General features: G+C 48.9%; 1 protein-coding gene across 2 annotated transcripts; it reads left to right on the top strand.

Annotated features, from left to right (window-relative positions):
- The first annotated feature begins 275 nt into the window (after positions 1–275).
- LOC142930394 (uncharacterized) lies at positions 276–20,003 on the top strand. Of its 2 annotated transcripts, XM_076072728.1 has the most exons (13): positions 276–504; positions 3,721–3,774; positions 4,779–4,832; positions 5,599–5,747; positions 7,849–7,985; positions 9,194–9,334; positions 9,699–9,834; positions 11,379–11,460; positions 13,888–14,060; positions 15,108–15,168; positions 15,733–15,850; positions 16,462–16,854; positions 18,581–20,003. In XM_076072728.1, the coding sequence occupies exons 2-13, from the start codon at positions 3,723–3,725 to the stop codon at positions 19,509–19,511; spliced, it is 2,427 nt and encodes an 808-aa protein (XP_075928843.1). In that variant the 5' UTR covers positions 276–504; positions 3,721–3,722; the 3' UTR covers positions 19,512–20,003. The 2 variants fall into 2 exon arrangements, with proteins under 2 accessions (XP_075928843.1, XP_075928844.1); XM_076072729.1 differs by lacking the exon at positions 276–504 and having other exon boundaries at positions 3,619–3,774.
- Positions 20,004–20,366: the final 363 nt, after the last annotated feature.

The raw sequence follows: 20,366 nt of genomic DNA, 5'->3' as shown, positions 1-20,366 counted from the left end.
CGCGGGTGGCCGGGTTCGTAGCGTGTGGACTGTACAGACTGCCGATAGCGCCACCACTCGGCAGCAGCGTCTCCACGCAACATCACACAAAAACTTTCCTGATCTCACACACACACACCTTTGAATGTCATGACACGTGTGTGTGTGTGTGCGTAATGAGTCGTAACACGTGTGTGTGTGCCATGAGTGTGTAAACATCGCCACTAGGGAGACAAAGGCGGCCGGACGTGTTGCTGGCCACCCACCCCCTCCTGTAGTGACCTTCATAGGCGCTGCTACTCGCTAACGCCACTTGACCCAACCGTGTGTCACGGAGATCTTTGCCTCTGTGTACCACGACATCGACGGCGTGTGTGGTGCACCTGGTGCTCAAGCGGCTGAAAGCTATGCGGCGAACATTTCACATCAGAACCCGCGGCCCACGTGGTCCCCCTCTGACGTCACCGAGCGCACAGGCTTCCCGCGTTGCATTCTGGGATTGAATTCGTCGAGAGCAGTCGCACGGTAGGTGGAGCTCCTGCTCCTTAGGTGATGTCTCTTTAATTTGTGTGATATCTCGTCACGAAAGTGGGATTATTTGTCTTTCACATTTCTTAAATAATCCGGGAACATTTTACAAATGTTCAATAAAAGGCGTACACCTTTTGGCGTCATGTGGTCGAGCACCAATTGGGTCGAGGCTCAAAAGAAAGCCGTCCCTTGGTGTGGACCAATCAGATTCAAGGGCAATGCATCATATATTATCAAAGTATGTTTTTTGTTTGCATTTTGACTTCAGGTATTGTGGTTAATGCAGACATGAATCCTTGTTAAAAGGTTTCAGTTTTGTTGCCAGAAAAAAGGGGAAAAACCCTATTATTACATTTTGGTACTGGCAAAGGTCTAATGATGAAGTGTCCTACTTCTTGGTTATTTCGGTAAAGTCACGTAGAAGGGAAATAATATAATTAAATAATAAAAATAAAAATAGATAAAATTCTCACAATATTTTGTTTTATAATTTTTATTGTTATTATTTTATTATTTACCTTCTACGTGACTTTACCGAAAGAACCAAGAAGATTAATCCCTGCAGTCGCGAAAGCTTTAAATCGAAAGTTTCCTACTTGTAGGCATGCAGTCACCAAAGAGCTGACATTCATAATAAAGGTTTTTGGGTTAGATCGCGTAAGTAAGTCATGACAAACCACAGGGTCTACTTAGCCATGAATGTGATTTCAAAGTGGACAGTCTGAATAGGATCATTGGTGGGGGTTTTCACATCTACGTTATGGTGTACATGCGTAGATGCGTGCGTTTGGCCGTGTGACGCTGAGTGATGTCCTTATGCTCTAACGGACGCAAACCCAAATCCCAGTTGTAGATTTACTCAGCTCACCATTCCTTTGGTGTTGACAAAATTAGGACCGTGTGTTTTTTTTTTGTTTCCCGTAACTGCAATGTCTATGTATGTTGAACCTCTTTGGCACCGTACGTAGCCAAACGTGCGAATGGGAGGTGCGGGGTGAGGGACAAAAAACTAAACACAACAAGGGGCCATCCATTTAGTAGGCACGCAAAAGTCTGTCAAAACTTGACCCCTCCCCCCCACCCTGTACGCACGCATACTTTTTACACCCGCCCCACCTGCGTACATACGCTTGAAGCACCCCCCCCCCCCCCCGAATCCTATAGAACGGCTGATATTGAATCCACGCAGAAACGATCAAGGACTATCTAACTATTTTGAAGACCAATATAGACAAATTATTATCGAGCCTTCACCCCCCCCCCCCCCCCGTTTCCTATGCGTACGTACATTGTCAGTCGACCCCCCATACACAAGCATACGCATTTGGGTTAACCGCCCCCTCCCCCCTCCATGCGTACGTACTAAATGGATGGCCCCCAACAAGCAGTTCTAAATAAATTTGCTTTCAATCTAGATGAGTTCAAAGTGCATCATTGAGGTCATCCTGTGCGGAGACAACCTGCCAAGGGACTCCGGGCATTTCCACTAATTTTATTTGGTATTTATTTGGTGCTTATTTCATCAACCCTGAGAGATGATGGGCTGAGGTGATGTTAATACCTAATACATACTCGCCTGACAGTCCAATGCTACAAACTCACATCACAAAACAGTGACACAAGCTCAATTGACAGCATGGACAACGGCTCATGTGAAAGTATACGCACAGATATCAGTTCCCCTTACATCAAAAACACTGACGTTTTATTTCACAAGCCCTCTGCACAGTACAGACATGGGTACAATCTCTATTGAGGTCCAGGATAATCGATGCCACATAAACACCTTAAGTGATCACATATCCCTTAGCTAAAACTGATTTATATTAAATGATCCGTTTAACACGTGGGCTTTCGCGACCAATATCATCCATAAGAGGGTTTTTTGGGTTAGATCGCGTAGATATATAAATTTGTCGTTATTTTACGTCGTACTCAGATTGTAAATGTTGTGGCTTGGCTCTCCAACACACCGGCGTGCTGTACTAGTGACGAATTGGCCACGTTCTGTTTACGTGACAACCCTTACTAATTTGCTGTGTCGGGTGGTGGTGGGTTTTAACGACACATTTATATATTTACGCGATCTAACCCAAAAAAAACTCGATCATGGATTAAATTATCCACTTGTCTACTTGTTGCATTTGTTTACCCAGGAGGGCCCCACCGTGTGACTCATGGCTGTTTTTCAAGAGAATGCTGCCAAATTTTCGTCATGGGGCAATCATGTCATAGGGCGATGATGTCATAGGGGCGATGATGTCGTAGGGGTGATGATGTCGTAGGGGCGATGATGACAAAGGGGCGATGTCATAGGAGTGATGATGTCATAGGGGCGATGATGTCAAAGGGGCGATGTCATATGAGTGATGATGTCGTAGGGGCGATGATGACAAAGGGGTGATGATATCGTAGGGGTGATGATGACAAAGGGGTAATGATGTCGTAGGGGTGATGATGTCGTAGGGGCAATGATGTCGTAGGGGCGATGATGACAAAGGGGTGATGATGTCGTAGGGGCGATGATGTCGTAGGGATAATGATGTCGTAGGGGTGATGATGTCGTAGGGGCGACGTTTGCCTTTTGGCGTTGTTCTCTGCTCTATATCACTGGTGAGACAAGGCCACAAAGGAAGCTCTCTCTGGTGAGGCCAAGTCAGTTTCTAGCACAATGCTTACGTTATTATCAAAGCGTGTTTCTTTGCATGTTTTACCACAAGTATGTGTGGTTAATGCAGGTTCGATGCCTTGCAATAGGGGTCTATTTGGTGAGTGAACATGTTAACACCTCCTGTGTTATTCCCAGAAATGGTAAAACCTTTTTTCTTATTTATTTATCAGTCGGGGGCAATGATTGCTTTCTTTACAATTGAGTAATTTACTCAATTTGGATCAAGACGCCGGCACATAATCGGCTACTCTTGCACTTATTTGTGTCACGGGACCTTGAACGTTTGCCGCGAAGCAAACGGCACGTGCGTCCACGTCGCGTTCGCATCATAGATACACACTGCAGCATTATCCAGGGCGGCCGCTGGAGTCTAACCGCGAACCTCTTCTTGCAACGATCGGCGAACGTGCGGCCACGCCGTCAGGTTGCCTTGGCAGCAATCCACTGGCCCACGACGCATGAATGTGTGCGTCGCGTTGTACGTGATGAAGGCGTTACTGATATATCTGTGCGTTTGTGTGTCCGCGTGTGACTAGCAGCAATGGATGAACCTGTCGTCATCGCAGAGGCAGGGATGCACTTCACGCCTGCCGGTACTACTCCATTCACTACAGTATAATCGTAGCGCCCGATCCACTGCTACGTCTCTGCATCTAGCGCACACACGCACAACTCGAGTTCACTGCATTATCAACAGCCACGATCAAAGACAGTGGTCACCGCATTGCGCACTTTCAGATATGCTTTTGCGGCCGTCTGGAACGCTCTTCCTTCCGATATTAGGAAGCCACTGGAGCTATGCACTTTTAAATCATCTAGATTGACAAACTAATTTCTTTAAAACTGATTTTTGTGTTAGTTTTGTGTCTTTCCCCGCACCTCTGATTAGAACATCTCCATAATGGCATGATCCCGCCATACAACAGTCCTAGAACCTGCACACGTTCTCATTTCATTTCTCCGTTTGCGTAATTACATCAAAAACACTGACGTTTTATTTCACAAGCCCTCTGCACAGTACAGACATGGGTACAATCTCTATTGAGGTCCAGGATAATCGATGCCACATAAACACCTTAAGTGATCACATATCCCTTAGCTAAAACTGATTTATATTAAATGATCCGTTTAACACGTGGGCTTTCGCAACCAATATCATCCATAAGAGGTTTTTTTGGGTTAGATCGCGTAAATATATAAATTTGTCGTTATTTTACGTCGTACTCAGATTGTAAATGTTGTGGCTTGGCTCTCCAACACACCGGCGTGCTGTACTCGTGACGAATTTGCACGTTCTGTTTACGTGACAGCCCTACTAGTTGGCTGTGTCGGGTGGTGGCGGGTTTTAAGGACACATTTATATATTTACGCGATCTAACCCAAAAAACCCCTCTATCATGGATTAAATTATCCACTTGTCTGTGTCGTTTTGTTGCATTTGTTTACCCAGGAGGGCCCCACCCTGTGTCTCATAGCTGTTTTTCAAGAGAATGCTGCTAAATTTTCGTCATGGGGCAATCATGTGTGCGTCGCGTTGTACGTGATGAAGGCGTTACTGATATATCTGTGCGTTTGTGTGTCCGCGCGTGACTATCAGCAATGGATGAACCTGTCGTCATCGCAGAGGCAGGGATGCACTACACGCCTGACGGTACTACTCCATTCACTACAGTATAATCGTAGCGCCCGATCCACTGCTACGTCTCTGGAGCTATGTACTTTTAAATCATCTAGATTGACAAACTAATTTCTTTAAAACTGATTTTTGTGTTAGTTTTTTGTCCTTCCCCGCACCTCTGATTAGAACATCTCCATAATCGCATGATTCCGCCATACAACAGTCCTAGAACCTGCACACGTTCTCATTTCATTTCTCCGATTGCGTAATTTCTTCTTGGGCGTGTTCCTCCTTTGGCTTCCATTCCATGATTAAGTCTCATCCCTCAACGATGCTATACCCCTCAATAGAAGACACGTAAGAGGTTAGACTGAGCTCTTGTAAGTGATGCTCTCCTTGTTGATGCTTACTCTGCTTTCAATGCACATACACGTTCTTGGTACGTGCGTGTATGTGTGCGTGTATGGACAGCGCTAGTGTAGCAGTTAGTTCACCGCGCTACAAACCCGGTTACCCGAGTTCGATTCCCGCTCACGCCCGCCAACACCAGTGACGATTATCTGAAACGGTCTTGGGCCACCCCTAGGTAGACTCGGTCTCAAATGACTAACAGGTGTGATGTGTGAACGTCGCCACTGGGGAGCCAAAGGCGACCGGGCGTGGTGTTGGCCACCCACCTCCCTTGTGTGCCACAGCGCCGACGTTCATAGGTGCTACTCGCTCACAGCACTTGTTCCAACAGTCCATTAAAGGATATACGGGGGATCTTTGTCTTTGTTTTGTGTGTGTGTGTATGCAGATATCATCCAGAAATTCGGAAGTAGAATGACACCGTTTGAGCATGATGAACTCACACGCTACAAGCGCATCTATTATTTCAAGATCCGTCAGCCATCACACAGTTCTTTCAGCGCTGTCCATGATTTCATAAGTCCCCACTACAAGTTGGTACGTACCCTCAACCAAGGTCCATGTGGTTTCCAACCAATTCACATCTCACTGTAAACATAACACCCCTGGTTTAACACATAGGATTTCTCTTCTTGGTTCTTTCGGTAAAGTCACGTAGAATGGAAATAAAATAATAAAAATAAAACATGATAAAATTCTCACGACGTTTCGGCCACAACACAAGTAGCCTTCTTCAGGTGAAGGAACAGAACTGTCGGGACGACAGCGCTTCAATGAACACTGCTAAGCTTGGCAGCGTCTTTTAAGCTGGGTGGGAGGAGCAGAGCGCCTTGACAAAGGAGTTTACATATCAACAGAAGAATTTAGCATTGAAGTAGCTGTGTTAATGTGTTGGATTAGCAACACACTGCTAATCCAACACAGCTTAAAAGACGCTGCCAAGCTTAGCAGTGTTCATTGAAGCACTGTCGTCCCGACAATTCTGTTCCTTCACCTGAAGAAGGCTACTTGTGTTGTGGCCGAAACGTCGTGAGAATTTTATTTTATTATGTTTTATTTTTATTTTATTATTTCCATTCTACGTGGTGACTTTACCGAAAGAACCAAGAAGATGAATCCCTGCAGTCACGAAAGCTTTAAATCGAAGCATAGGATTTCGTGACCAATATTATCCAAAATTAAAAAATGTTTTGGGTTAGAACACATAAATATAAATGTGTTGTTAACCCACCGCCACCCGACACAGCTAATTAGTATCGGGGTTTGTCACGTAAATAAAACGTGCCAATTAGTGACTGCTTCAGCACACCAGTGTGTTGACGAGTAAATCCACAACATTTACCATTTGAGTACTTTGTGGGTTTACTCTCCAACACACTAGTGGGCTGAAGCAGTTACTAATTGGCACGTTTTATTCCCGTGACAAAACCTCTTACTAATTGGCTGTCAGGTGGTGGTGGGTTAACGACACATTTATATTTACGCGATCTAACAAAAAAAACCTTCATTATGAATAACACCCCAAAAACACTGCACGCTTACTTACACTTTGTCCGAGTGACGTACTGGATTGCTACTGCAAGTGTATAGAGAAATTGTATTACGGGAAATGTTGTTGCCAGTATCAACATGATGAAGAGAAAAGAAGACGCTCCACCTTTTCCTGGCAAAAACAACGCAGGAGGTGTTCAGACACCCAAGTAGACACCCAGATATTATCAGAACGAGCTTGCTTGGGTCTCTTACCACGATGGTGTGTGGTTAACGCATACCTGATGCCTTACAGTGGGTGTCTATTTGGTATTTAAACATCTTCACACCTCCTGTACTGTTGCCTATATTTTTTCATCAGGTAATTTTTTTTTTACCTCAACCTTACAGAATAAAAAAAAAATTGGGGCTTTTAGATGTTCAAGTAAAAAAAGCAACGATTTGAGGCCCTGTGCCGCATGTCAGAGTAATGCCTCTTGTAGCAGTGCCAGTTAACTTACATTCCCCATTTCACGTAGCCCACATGGTGGCAATGTTCACGTCAGGATTGTAGACTTTGCCACCCAACACTCGGGATCTTCTCTGGAGGCTGACAAATCTTTTGGTCTGCGTCCCGTAAAATGTGTTCACAAATCACAGCCACTGGTGCTCATAGACAGATCGGTATACGGACAGACAAAAATCATGATTCTAATACTTTTTAATAATTTTCTCTGAAAAATATGAATGCGAGCACTGTACCGATTGAGCACTGGTTAAATGAGTGCTAAGTTGTGATTGAGCACTGACTGAATGGTGCCGAGATGTTAACTACCTCGCCTGGTATACAGGATGTCGTGGGTTCAATAGCCTGCTGTATATTTGGAGTTTGCATGTTCTCCCCTTGGTCCCGTGGATTTTGCTCTGGGTCCTCTGGGTTTTCCCTCAACACTTAGAATCAACGTCACGCATTTAGAGTATTTGGCTGCTATAAATTTCCACGTGATAAGTCACTTCGTTGAGCGATATCATTTGTGATAGCCAGGTCGCTTCTGAAAAAGAGCTATATAGCTCAGCGGGTCTTACCTGGCAAAATAAAAATAACAGTTTGGTTTGAAAATGTTGTTTTATCTGAGTGTAAATCGAATTCTTTTGTAATGTTTTCCAGGTCCAGGATGAGCATCTGGCATATAGGTACCAGTTCCTGAGTGTGCTCGGAGCGGGAGCATATGGCCGGGTGATCCGATGCCTGGATCACAAACATAAGCGGGAAGTAGCTGTGAAAATGCTGCAGCACGAATCATAGTGAGTTTATATCTGGAATTGTGAAGAGAAGAGTTTGAAGAGATTGCGTGAATATAAATGTGCCGATTAGCGATTACTTCAGCACGCCGGTGCGATGAAGAGTAAACCCACAGCATTTACAGTTGAATATGACGTTTTCGCTGGTGATTACAACCAGCATCATCAGGCGATTTTCCATCATCAGGAAGAAAATCATCATCAGGAAAGAAAATGTTCGAAGTGGAATTCCTTTTATATGAGTGGTCCCTGTAATATTTAGAAATTTCCATCGCTAGCTCAGGTGCAGTTATGGGGAGGAGTGCTTACCCAAATTGCTGGGTTGCACTGTTAAGGCATTCCACCTTCCTGCGATGGGGATGTGTTTATGTTGAACTTCTTTCGTGCCGTACGTAGCCAACCGTGTTAATCGGAGGTGCGTGGGGGAATCATCAAATAATACATGATTTAAATGCATGCCTATAAAGGGCACCATACTTCAATAGGGATTACCGTTGGTACGGCTATTTTAATACACACAATGGACAGGAAGGACAAGATCAAAGGGTTCACATAATGTACATGCATCATGTACGTTGACTCTGTAATCCCCCCCCCCCCCCACGTGGTGCAAGAGCGCAGAAGCGTGGTCACCACATCTACGCCTCTATATAAGGAACTAAACAGGTGGCCTTCTCCACAAATCTGGCTGTCGCCTGATGAAGCTAGTTGTAATTACTGGCGAAACGTCGTACTCAGATTGTAAATGTTGTGGCTTGGCTCTGCAACACACCGGTGTGCTGTACTAGTACACTACACTATACACTACACTATACACTACACTACTATACACTACACTACTATACACTACTATACTACTATACACTACACCACTATACACTACACTACACACTACTATACACGTCACTATACACTACACACGACTAAACACTACTATACACTTCACTATACACTACACACTACTATACACTACATTATACACGAGTGCTGTACTAGTGACGAATTGGCCACGTTCTGTTTACGTGACAACCCTTACTAGTTGGCTGTGTCGGGTGGTGGCGGGTTTTAATGACACAACATTTATATATTTACGCGATCGAACCAGAAAAACACCTCTATTATTAAAGAAATGTGTTGATGCGGCCACCTTGTTTCTCAACGTGCAGTACTAAGAGCGGGGTGAGACTCGTTCACCACTTTTCTCTCCGCAGCACCAAGCCATACCATTCCGAAATGGAGGTGCAGATGCTTAAAGCGTTGCAGTCGAAAGAGAAAAACAACAACTACGTCATCAAACTCCTCAACACCTTCACCTTCAGGGGCCATTTCAGTCTGGTCCTTGAGCTTTTGACGTGAGTTGTTGTGGGTGTCGCTCCTCCGCCCTCCCTTGTTGCTGGAGGGCGACTGCCTCCAACTGCCCAGTAGCAGCGTCCATCACGAGCCTCCTCCCCGCAACATACATACACATAACACAATGCATCTGCTTCATGATTATAAACAGCGATGGGAAACGGGAGCACTTGTCAGCCGTGCACGAGGACACTGTCCCCCACGGGGCCCTACATCACCGGCGTGGGGAATGTTTGTGAGCGACCGGCTACGGTAGAGTCGACATCCGGCTCTTGCGAGGAGCCTCGTCTCCAATACGCGCCGCATGCGCATTGGTCACGAAGAAGAAGAAGGGAGCGTAACCATGCGTGCCGCTCTCTCTCGCAGGGGAGACCTCAGACAGCAACTCAAGTTGGCTCCCACGGCCTTTACCCTGCCCGAGGCCAAGGTGTACGTGAGGTCCATTCTGAAGGCCCTGCAGAAACTCAAGAATAAAAAAATCATTCACGGAGACCTGAAGCCGGTGAGTGAATACAACGGCCTGCAGCGTCATTGACGTCCCACCCACAGCGCCCCACCCACCCACAGCGCCCCACCCACCCACAGCGCCCCACCCACCCACAGCGCCCCACCCACCCACAGCGCCCCACCCACCCACAGCGCCCCACCCACCCACAGCGCCCCACCCACCCACAGCGCCCCACCCACCCACAGCGCCCCACCCACCCACAGCGCCCCACCCACCCACAGCGCCCCACCCACCCACAGCGCCCCACCCACCCACAGCGCTTCGTGCATCTCAGTGGCAATGCTCTAAGCCTGTGGTTATACTGGTAGTAGGAGACGTAGTGGACTGGAAGCCCAACCGGGATTAATTCACAGGAGGCAGGGGATTAATTGTGTATGTCTGTGGATGTCTGTTCACGTGTATCCGGACACCCGGATAAAATTGGAGGGGTGGGGCTGGGTGGAGAGGGGAGGGTGGGGAGGGGCTGGGTGGGGAGGGGAAGGTGGGGAGGGGAAGGTGGGGAGGGTGGGGCTGGGTGGGGGGTGGGAGGGGTGGGGCTGGGTGGGGCTGGTCACCTCGTGGTGCCCTTATAAAACTAAACGTTTAACCTACTCACGCCGGCTTGTGCCCGCCCTCACAGTCGGGCATATTTGCGGAATACACCACGTGGTGCCGCCGTTGACCCTGGCCATTGACCGAGCAACCCAACGTTCCCACCAGCTCCCTGAATTTTGTTTCAACCGAGTACCCCCCTTGCCTGACCCAACATGGTCCTGATAAATAAATGTATGAATAATGAACATCAATACTTTAACTAATTGTCCATTTTGCGAAGTATGCTAACTGGCCAGTAACTGCAAGCGAATACAAACAAAAATCAACGGGCGCGCTTTGCACGCGTGACGTCATTTGTTATATCCTTATAGGTTACCATATGGATTTAAATGTTATCGTTATTTTATATCGGTAGATTTATACAACACGGTTGTTCACCAATGACTCTCTCGTCTGATATAATTTCACCTCACGTTTATAAATCACCTCACGTTCATAAATCACTTTACTTTATAAATCACCTCACGGTACCCCCAGGAGGTCTGCGTAGCAATAACTTTGACTTGCAACGTTCACACTTTTTGAGGAAACAAATTCACGATTTAAAAAATAGTTGAACCCTATCGTAAAACAGATGACCCATTAGTATTAGAACTGAAGTAGAGAGTCGCAATCCAGGAGTGTTTTTGAAACTATAACCTAAACTACTTTTTATTTAAGGCCCCACTGAGCTGTGTAGCTTTTTTTAGAAGCAACCTGGATATCAAAAATGATAGCTGAACGCAGTGGCTAATCATCATGTGGAAACATATATATCAGCCGAATACTCTCAGCGTCTGATGTTGATTCTAAATGTGGAGGGAGAAACCGGAAAAATCCATGCGACTACTGGGAAAACATGTAGACTCCAAATATACAGCAGCAGCAGCAGGCATCAGGGTTGGGATCAAATCCACAGCCTCCTGCGTACCAGGCGAGGTATCTAACATCTTTGTCTTCTCCAGGAAAACATCCTCATCAAGGACCAAGACACCAGCGATGTCAGACTCGCAGATTTTGGTCTCAGCTTTCAAGAATGTCCCAATTGTAAGTGAGCTCACATGAGTGGGTGTGTGTTGGGGAGACTGCCCCCCATCTCCCCGTTCTCCTGTGACCCACCGTTCTCCGACTCTCCCCCCCTCGCGGCTGCCCCTCGTGGCATGATTTAAATGGCTGCACTAATCACCTTGCGAATGCGCCGCTGTGCCCCTCTCGTACACGCCAACCACGAGCTGCCCAGTGGCGAGAGTACCCACGCGGGCAGAATACACGGGACACCACAACGCGCGGGCTCACAAGTTAACGTGCACAGCGAGCGTGCACGCGCGGGCAAAATATACGCTCGTGCGAAAACGCAGGAAACCACAACGAACAGGCTCAAAACACCAGGCACCCCCCTCCGTACTCACAGAGACAACACGACATGGTTTAATGTCTACTGGCGATTTATTCCTCGATTAATGAAGCCACCCAACCTGTGTCAGTGTGGACCAGCAGGGCAGATCTAACCTATCTCTCTACGGTCTAGGACCCAATTTGCCCCGTCTCTCCCTACTCACTCTCCTTAACGGATATTCCCTCTTAGACTTACCTCCCCTCTCCGTACTTACGATCCGCTCTCGAGGTGTAGGTAGTCACAGAGAGGCGAGGCTGCACGTGGCTTTTGCTGGGGGGCTGGACCTGGCTGCTCTGCCACCTGTCTCACGGACGTTCGAGTAGCAGGGGACGATCACTCCTCGGTCCCTCACTCCAAAAGACCCCGGGCAAAAGAGAGGCCTGCTTCTCATTTTCGACCCTTTTTATTCCCCTACTTCAAAGCCCAGGCGCCGCCGATCCGCTGGTCTCTCATCCAATCAGGAGCCTCGGATTTCCCGCTCTCTGCCAATCAGATCATCCCTCCTCCCCGACGCCCGCCCTCTATTGTTTAACCAAGTGCACGGCATGCAGGACCTCCTGTACCGCCCCACCCCCCACCTGCCTGCCGATCCGCGTGTGTTTTGGGTGTTTCCTCATTGCGGTTCTCAGTGAGTTCGCCGTGGCCATACAATGTTAGGTTAATCCACGGTGCCGCAGTGTCGTTCGGCCTGGGGGGGGCTGCCTATTCCCTGGCCCTGAGAAACCGTGGAGCACCCCCACGAGGGGGGCTCTCGGGTAAAAACTCAGGGGCAGGTGACCCCCCCCCCCCCACACACAAGGCCCTACGTGAGTGCAGGTGTGTGTTCACGTGGAGGGTGGCGGGGGAAGCGCCGTGACGGAGGCCGGGTGGCTTCTCCACTGCAGCACCCCCGTTGCAGGCACGGCTCCCACGGGGCTACACTACTATACACTACACTATACACTAGTGCTGTACTAGTATACTGCACTATACACTACACTATACACTACACTACTATACACTACACTATACACTTCACTATACACTACACTATACACTACACTACTATACACTACACTATACACTACACTATTATACACTACACTACTATACACTACACTATACACTAGTGCTGTACTAGTATACTGCACTATACACTACACTATACACTACACTACTATACACTACACTATACACTTCACTATACACTACACTATACACTACACTACTATACACTACACTATACTTCACTATACACTACACTATACACTACACTATACACTACACTATACACTACTATACACTAGTGCTGTACTAGTGACGAATTGGCCACGTTCTGTTTACGTGACAACCCTTACTAGTTGGCTGTGTCGGGTGGTGGCGGGTTTAACGACACATTTATATATTCACGCGATCTAACCCCAAAAAAACTGTATTATCGATGATATTGGTCACGAAAGCCTACGTGGTAAACTGTGTGTACTGTGTGTGTGTACTGTGTGTGTACTGTGTGTACTCTGTGTGTGTACTGTGTGTGTACTCTGTGTGTGTACTGTGTGTACCGTGTGTGTGTACTGTGTGTGTACTGTTGTACCGTGTGTACCGTGTGTGTGTACTGTGTGTGTACTGTGTGTACTCTGTGTGTGTACCGTGTGTGTGTACTGTGTGTGTACTGTGTGTACTCTGTGTGTACTGTGTGTGTGTAGCGGTTAGTGTAGCGGTTAGTGCGCTGCGCTATAAGCCCCGGCGACCCGAGTTCGATTCCCACTCACGGCACACCAACACCGGTGACGATTATCTGAACCAGTCCTGGGCCTCACCTAGATCGACTCGGCCTCAAATGAGTAGCTGGTGCGATGTGTAAACATTGCGACTGGGGAGACAAAGGCGGCCGGGCGTGGTGCTGTCCACCCACCCCGCCGTGTGCCGTGCCTGCCTTGAGAATAATCCACGCGACCACAGTGGGCATCAGGGTCGGTATCGAACCCACGGCCTCCCTGTGTACCAGGCGACATAGTTAACATCTCTCGCCCCCATGGCAAGAGATGCCAATGCAAGATATATCGACATCTTTTGTTGTTGTCGTTCTTTTTTTGTAGACTTCAACACGTTTGGCACGGAGCAGTACACAGCGCCAGAGATGTACCTCAAGCTGCCCATCACGTGCTCCGTGGACATGTGGTCTCTGGGCTGCGTGGCTGCTGAGCTCGTGACTGGCCATCACCTCTTCAAGAGAAAGTTGGGATGTCACCATCTGGAGAGGGTCATCGAGGTATGCTCGAGGTCTTTCTAGGTCAACAACAACAACAACGACTAGAATCTGAATGTGTGTTTAATACTGGAGGAATCCGATGAGCCATGAAGCTCTTTGTCACAGGGTTTTTTTTCTACAAGTTACGTGTGGCGAGATGTTAACTACCTCGCCTGGTACGCAGGAGGTCGTGGGTTTGATTCGACGCCTGATGCTGCTGCTGTATATTTAGAGTCTGCGCGTTCTCTGTCTCTCTCCCCGTGGTCACTGCGTGGATTTTCCTCCGGGTCCTCGGGTTTTCCCCTCCACATTTAGAACAACAACATCACCACGCGTTTCACAGTATTTGGCTGCGGCTATACATTTCCACATGACGACAAGCCACACCGTTGAGCTATCAAGTGTGATAGGCCAGGTTGCTTCTGCAAAAGATGCTGCACAACTCAGTGAGGCCGTCACCTGAATGAAATAACAAGTCAGCTGCAGTTAGTTCAATATAAACGCGGTTTCATAACAGACCCACGTCATGTCACGAACCACGAAGCGAGTCACATGTGCGTCGCTCCGTGCGCCTCTCCGTGTGCGCAAACAGAGTATTTGGCTGCGAGAAGAAGTTATCACGTGATGGCAAGCCACTTCGTGAAGCTATCCATTGTGATGGCCAGGTTGCTTCTGAAAAAGAGCTACTGTATAGCTAAGTGGGGCATTACCTGGTAAAATAAAAAATAGTTGAGTAGTAATAGGGAATAGTAGTACTGTACTGCACAATGATGGTCGGTGTAGGTTGGTGAAGGGGAGCAGAGCATGGAAGCATATGAAGTACAACAATAGATTTTGTTGCACTGCCCAGTAATGCACACCACGTAATCCCGACAATCTGGTGTGGGCAATGGCCACTCATCCGAGCACTTTGCAGGCCAAAACCTGCTGAGCTTCTGAGATCCGACGAAAGTGGTCGAAGGTAAGTCGACCGGACGGACACACATAATCGCGTGTGCATCAACGACTAATCTCTCGACTGATCTCGCCCACGTCAACTCATCGCCGCTGTGGTGTGCGTGCGTGCAGATCCTGGGGGTGCCGCCAATGACTGTCATCGTAACCTCGAAAGCAAAGCTCATTTCCTTTGGTGAGTGGAGGAGGGGGCGGCGGTCGCTACTTGCGCAGGCACTTCTCCTAGAGCCGTGTGGCCATGCAGCCAGCGATATTGCCCTCTGTTTTAATCTGTTTTCCCTTTATCGGCCATGAGCCGACGGGGAATCTCCACGTGCAAGTGCATCTTTGAGTCTGAGATTTGACGTAGCCAACTGTGCTCATTGAAGGTGCAGGGGAAGGACAACAAATTAAACACAAAAAAGCTGTTGCAAGAGAAATTAGTTTTTTTAATCTCGACGATGATGATTTAAAAGTGCACAGCTCCCAGTGGCTTCCTAATATCGGAAGGAAGAGCGTTCCAGACGGCCGCAGAGGCGCATCTTAAAGCGCCGTGCGATGCGGTGACCTCCGTCTTTGTTCGATGGCGAGGTATAGTGGTTCATTTGCGGCAAGCGCTTTGTGTGCAACGAGCACGACCTCATCATGTATTCGTTCAGCAACACTGAAGCGACATTCAAGTCGTGCATAAAATGCGCACTGCGTTGCAGTCTTCATCCCAGCACTAATTCTCCGTGTCCTTGTTTGTTTCGTAAAACAGGTCACATGGGCGAGATCTTCGTCAAGAACAACAAAGTAACCCCGGAAAGCTTACCCCTCAACGAAGTGCTTGGGACGGAAAATATCCATTTCCTCAATTTCATCAAAGGATGCCTCACGTAAGTGGCACACCACCGCGCACTGCGCATTATCTTCGTTGATAATTCAATTCACATCTGCGATCGACACTCACCTGACAGATGCAATTTCGTTGAGATTGGGCAGCTGCTTGTCCTGTCAGGGGCAAAATGTTTTTGATGACGTCATCTGACAGTCAACCACGTGACGTGATACGGTTGTCGGTAAAACTGCGTGCAGCCTGTTTATCCTATCACGCGATAGTAGCTGTGTTCCTGAAGAACAAAATGTTTAGGAAAAATCGCATTATAATAAGCAATATATAACGTAGGGTAAAGCGCAGTCCGCGATAATGCGTGAGGTGCATACGCAGGCCGAACAAAGACCGAGGCGCGTGGTGGGCATGGTGGGCAGCATCCAGAAGCATCCACCAGCATCCCAATGTCCCTGCATTACGTTGAGCCGAGGCGGCCGCACGACCGCTTGTCCCTACTCGCGCTGCGACGTAGTTCCGGTCGCTCGATGGTGTCGTGAAAGCACCATGCGGTGCTATTCGGAGAACAGACCGTACAGCTCGCGCCTACTCCATGTTTGAAGAGGAGTGGGCCTTCTTGACCGCTTTATTTAGTTATTTCCCTTCCCCTCTCTCCAGGTGGGATCCCATGTGGAGGTTCACGCCTGAGGACGCCCTCGAGCACGAGTGGATGGCGGACAGCTCCCTCTACCTGGATGCGGAAGCGTTCCCGACGCCGTCTAGCCAGGCCGAGGGAACATTTTTTACCCACGACAATAATTGCGGCACGCTCAGCGAGATTGACGACGACTCCTCTTCCGGTGGATGCGGGTCACCCGATCCGGCAGCTTCCGCCCCGTCGCCGCCGGCGTCCTCCGAGAGTGTGGAGTCGTACCTGACGGCTTGCGAGTGGCTTCGCGAACCGTCGAGCGGGGCGATCCCCTCCGCGTCCGGCGAGAGGGGCACTGAGAAGGGCCTCAGAGAAGACAGCAGCTGGGACGGCAGCATTAGCTGGACCATGAGTCAGGGGAAGTGAGTCTTCGTGTGCGAGTGGTGCATTTGGTGAAGTTTTGGGGCTGGCTGGGTTGTTGAGTTAAAGTGCCTCCCCTTTTGGCAACGGGCGTAGAGAATCCATATTCTTTGGGTCTTTCGGTAAAGTCACGTAGATAGGTTCAAATTAAATAACAAAAAAATAACAAAAAACTGCGACGTTTCGATCGCAACGCAAGCGGTCGTCATCAGGAAAAGTGGGTTAGATTCTAAAGGCAAACTGTTTATAAAGGTTTGAAATGGGCGTGGCCCAAATGTCAGCAGCCAATGGTAATGTGAGTGGTGGGCAGCAACCATGACGGTGGTTGGTTTTCCACCAATCAAAGGGCTGCCAGGTGAAAATTGGCATGTTGATAGAAGATCGCAGAGCCACCGCCACCTCCAGGTCGGCACGCGAATTGGCTGTGGTAGTGTGAACCTGTTAATGAACAACGAACATCGGAAGGTGGTAGGATGGGAACATCACAGCCAGTTATGACTTAAACTGGTTGATAACGTCCTTCCAATGATTGCTCAGTTTGTACCCATCTTCTCGGTGGAAATTGTGTCTGTGTCTGTATATATGGATGGCTTCGTGAACGAATCTTTGTTGATAGCCAGTGGGTTTGCAGAGTACCTTCGTCTTAGAGAAATCAATTCCGTGTGAGTTCACCGCATTAAAACAATGATCAGCCACGGCCGAGGTATTGGTCCTACTCACGAACACGGTCCGAGACATGTCGCTTAGTTTCCCCAATGTAACTACTGCCGCAGACACAAAATGTAATGACTGCCGCAGACACAAAACCATCACCTTGCCATACATAGCAGGGGTCACCAAAAAGATTCCAGAATCTTGAGCAAACACAAGATCCAGGTTCGATTTAACACTGCATAAAATTCGTGATCTGATCCCATCTGTGAAAGATGTGATCCCTGACTTGCAATACCCCGGCGTCTACAAACTAAGCTGTGTCTGCGGCAGTAGTTAAATTGGGGAAACTAAGCAACATGTCTCGGAACGTGTTCGTGAACATAAGGCAGATCTGAACCACGGTAGTTACGTAGTTACTTTAGTTATTGACAGGGCCAGGGTTGTGTAGCACTATAATGGGTAGGTGTGGGGAGCGGTGGCGCAGCGGTTAGCACGTGGCAGTACGAACCCGGAAACCCGAGTTCCATTCCCGCTCACGGCCACCAACACCCAGTGACGATTATCTGAACCAGGTCCTGGGCCTCCCCTAGGTCGACTCAGCCTCAAATTAGTACTTGGTGCGATGTGTAAACATTGCGACTGGGGAGACAAAGGCGGCCGGGCGTGGTGCTGGCCACCCACCCCTCGTGTGCCATGCCGGCCTTCATAGGTGCTCGCTAACAGCACTTGCCCTCACAGGTGATATAAACGGGGGATCTATGCTATACGGGGGATCTTGCCCTGTGTTTCTTCATGTACGGTAGGCGTTACATTTTACATTTTATTCCTATATTTTAAAACTGTACGATAATTTGTACTTCTCATGTTAACGAAAAAAGTTGTTCGAGCGTGGAACATTTTGGGGCTGAAACGTCTCTCAGCTGTTAACACGGGCCAGGAGACCATGGGCGGTGTTTGACGCATCCCGCTCGTCGCCTCGCGAGACGCGCCCCCTGCAGTAAGTGGGTGCTGCCGTGAATGCCTCAAGTACGGATGAGGAGCATATCGATGTTACGGGCATTTTGTCTCTACCAGCTGGGTTCCGGTCCCCTGCACCAGCAAGGAACATCGCCGTCCTGACGACGGGAGGGATGAAGACGCCGCCGCCACCATCGCCGCCGCCACCACGGTCCCCACCATCTTCACCATCTCCACCGTCACTGCCACCACCGTCCCCACCATCTCCACCATCTCCACCATCGCCACCGCCACCACCGTCCCCACCATCTCCACCATCTCCACCGTCACTGCCACCACCGTCCCCACCATCTCCACCATCTCCACCATCGCCACCGCCACCACCGTCCCCACCATCTCCACCATCGCCACCGCCACCACCGTCCCCACCATCTCCAACATCCCCACCATCTCCACCATCACCACCGCCACCACCGTCCCCACCATCTCCACCATCTCCACCATCTCCACCGTCACTGCCACCACCGTCCCCACCATCTCCACCATCTCCACCATCTCCACTATCGCCACCGCCACCACCGTCCCCACCATCTCCACCATCTCCACCATCGCCACCGCCACCACCGTCCCCACCATCTCCACCATCTCCACCATCTCCACCGTCACTGCCACCACCGTCCCCACCATCTCCACCATCTTCACCGTCACTGCCACCACCGTCCCCACCGTCCCCACCATCTCCACCATCTCCACCATCTCCACCGTCACTGCCACCACCGTCCCCACCATCTCCACCATCTCCACCATCTCCACCGTCACTGCCACCACCCCCACCGCCCCCTCCACCACCACCTCCGTCGCCGATGATGATGATGTCGGCAGTGGGCCGACGGAAGCCCGGAGAACTCGGCGAAGATTCGCAGGCACTAGGAGGCGCTTCCGGAAATTTCTCTCTTTCGTTCGGAATCACTGTTGCTGTTGCACGAGCGAAGAGGACGATGATCCTGTCACAGGGCCGGCCATTCGCCGCCCTGGGGACAAAGTTTAGTTTTATTTCTGGGGGGGGGGGGGGGGGGGACTTACATGGCTCGTGAGTGTGTCTCCCTATAAGGTGCTGTGTGTCTTACGGAATAAATGCTGGGGGGGATTCACCACGGCCTCGGGGAATCTTCCGGTGCCAGCATCTCGTGCGAATACTGGGAGAGAACCAAGCGGAGGAGTGGCGGGAGGATGGCTGCCCATCATCACCACCACACCACACGCATGGGACTAGCCCAGATCAACGATAATTGACATTCGGAGCTGTCACCTTGCATGGTGTCCTCCCAGCCAGCCTAGCTTGTAATCTCAGCCGTTGTCAAGAGGGGAGAGAGATGGAAAGCGATCATGTACTGTGTTCAACTGTTGTAAAATATAATGGGGTTCAATGAAAAAGGGAATCATTGTTAAGTATAAGATATATTGTAGATCTCCATGTATATATACTGTAAGGAAAAAATGTAGTTTTGTAAGAAAAGAAAAAAATCTGTTATTTTTCATATTACTTGAGTCCGGATGCTGTTTGAAGAAGCATAATGAGTCCCCGCAATTACACACAGACACACACACAGACACAACGACACATACACAGACACACACAGACACACACAGACACACACACAACGACACACATAGACACAACGACACAGACACAGATAAAACGACACGCACACAGACACAACGACACACACACACAGACACACACACAGACACAACGACACACAGACACACACAGACACAACGACACAGACACACACAGACACACACACAGACACAACACACAGACACAACGACACACACACACAGACACACACACAGACAACAACAACCGCCATTCGCCACTAAGTGGCGGTGACGTCACCAC

The sequence above is a fragment of the Petromyzon marinus genome, chromosome 38 (assembly GCF_048934315.1).
Source record: "Petromyzon marinus isolate PM22_M1 ecotype Great Lakes invasive population chromosome 38, UKy_Petmar_22M1.pri1.0, whole genome shotgun sequence".
NCBI classification, from domain to species: Eukaryota; Metazoa; Chordata; class Hyperoartia; order Petromyzontiformes; family Petromyzontidae; genus Petromyzon; species Petromyzon marinus.
The sequence above is the reverse complement of the archived record's forward strand: the minus strand, read 5'-3'. Positions and strand labels throughout refer to the sequence as shown.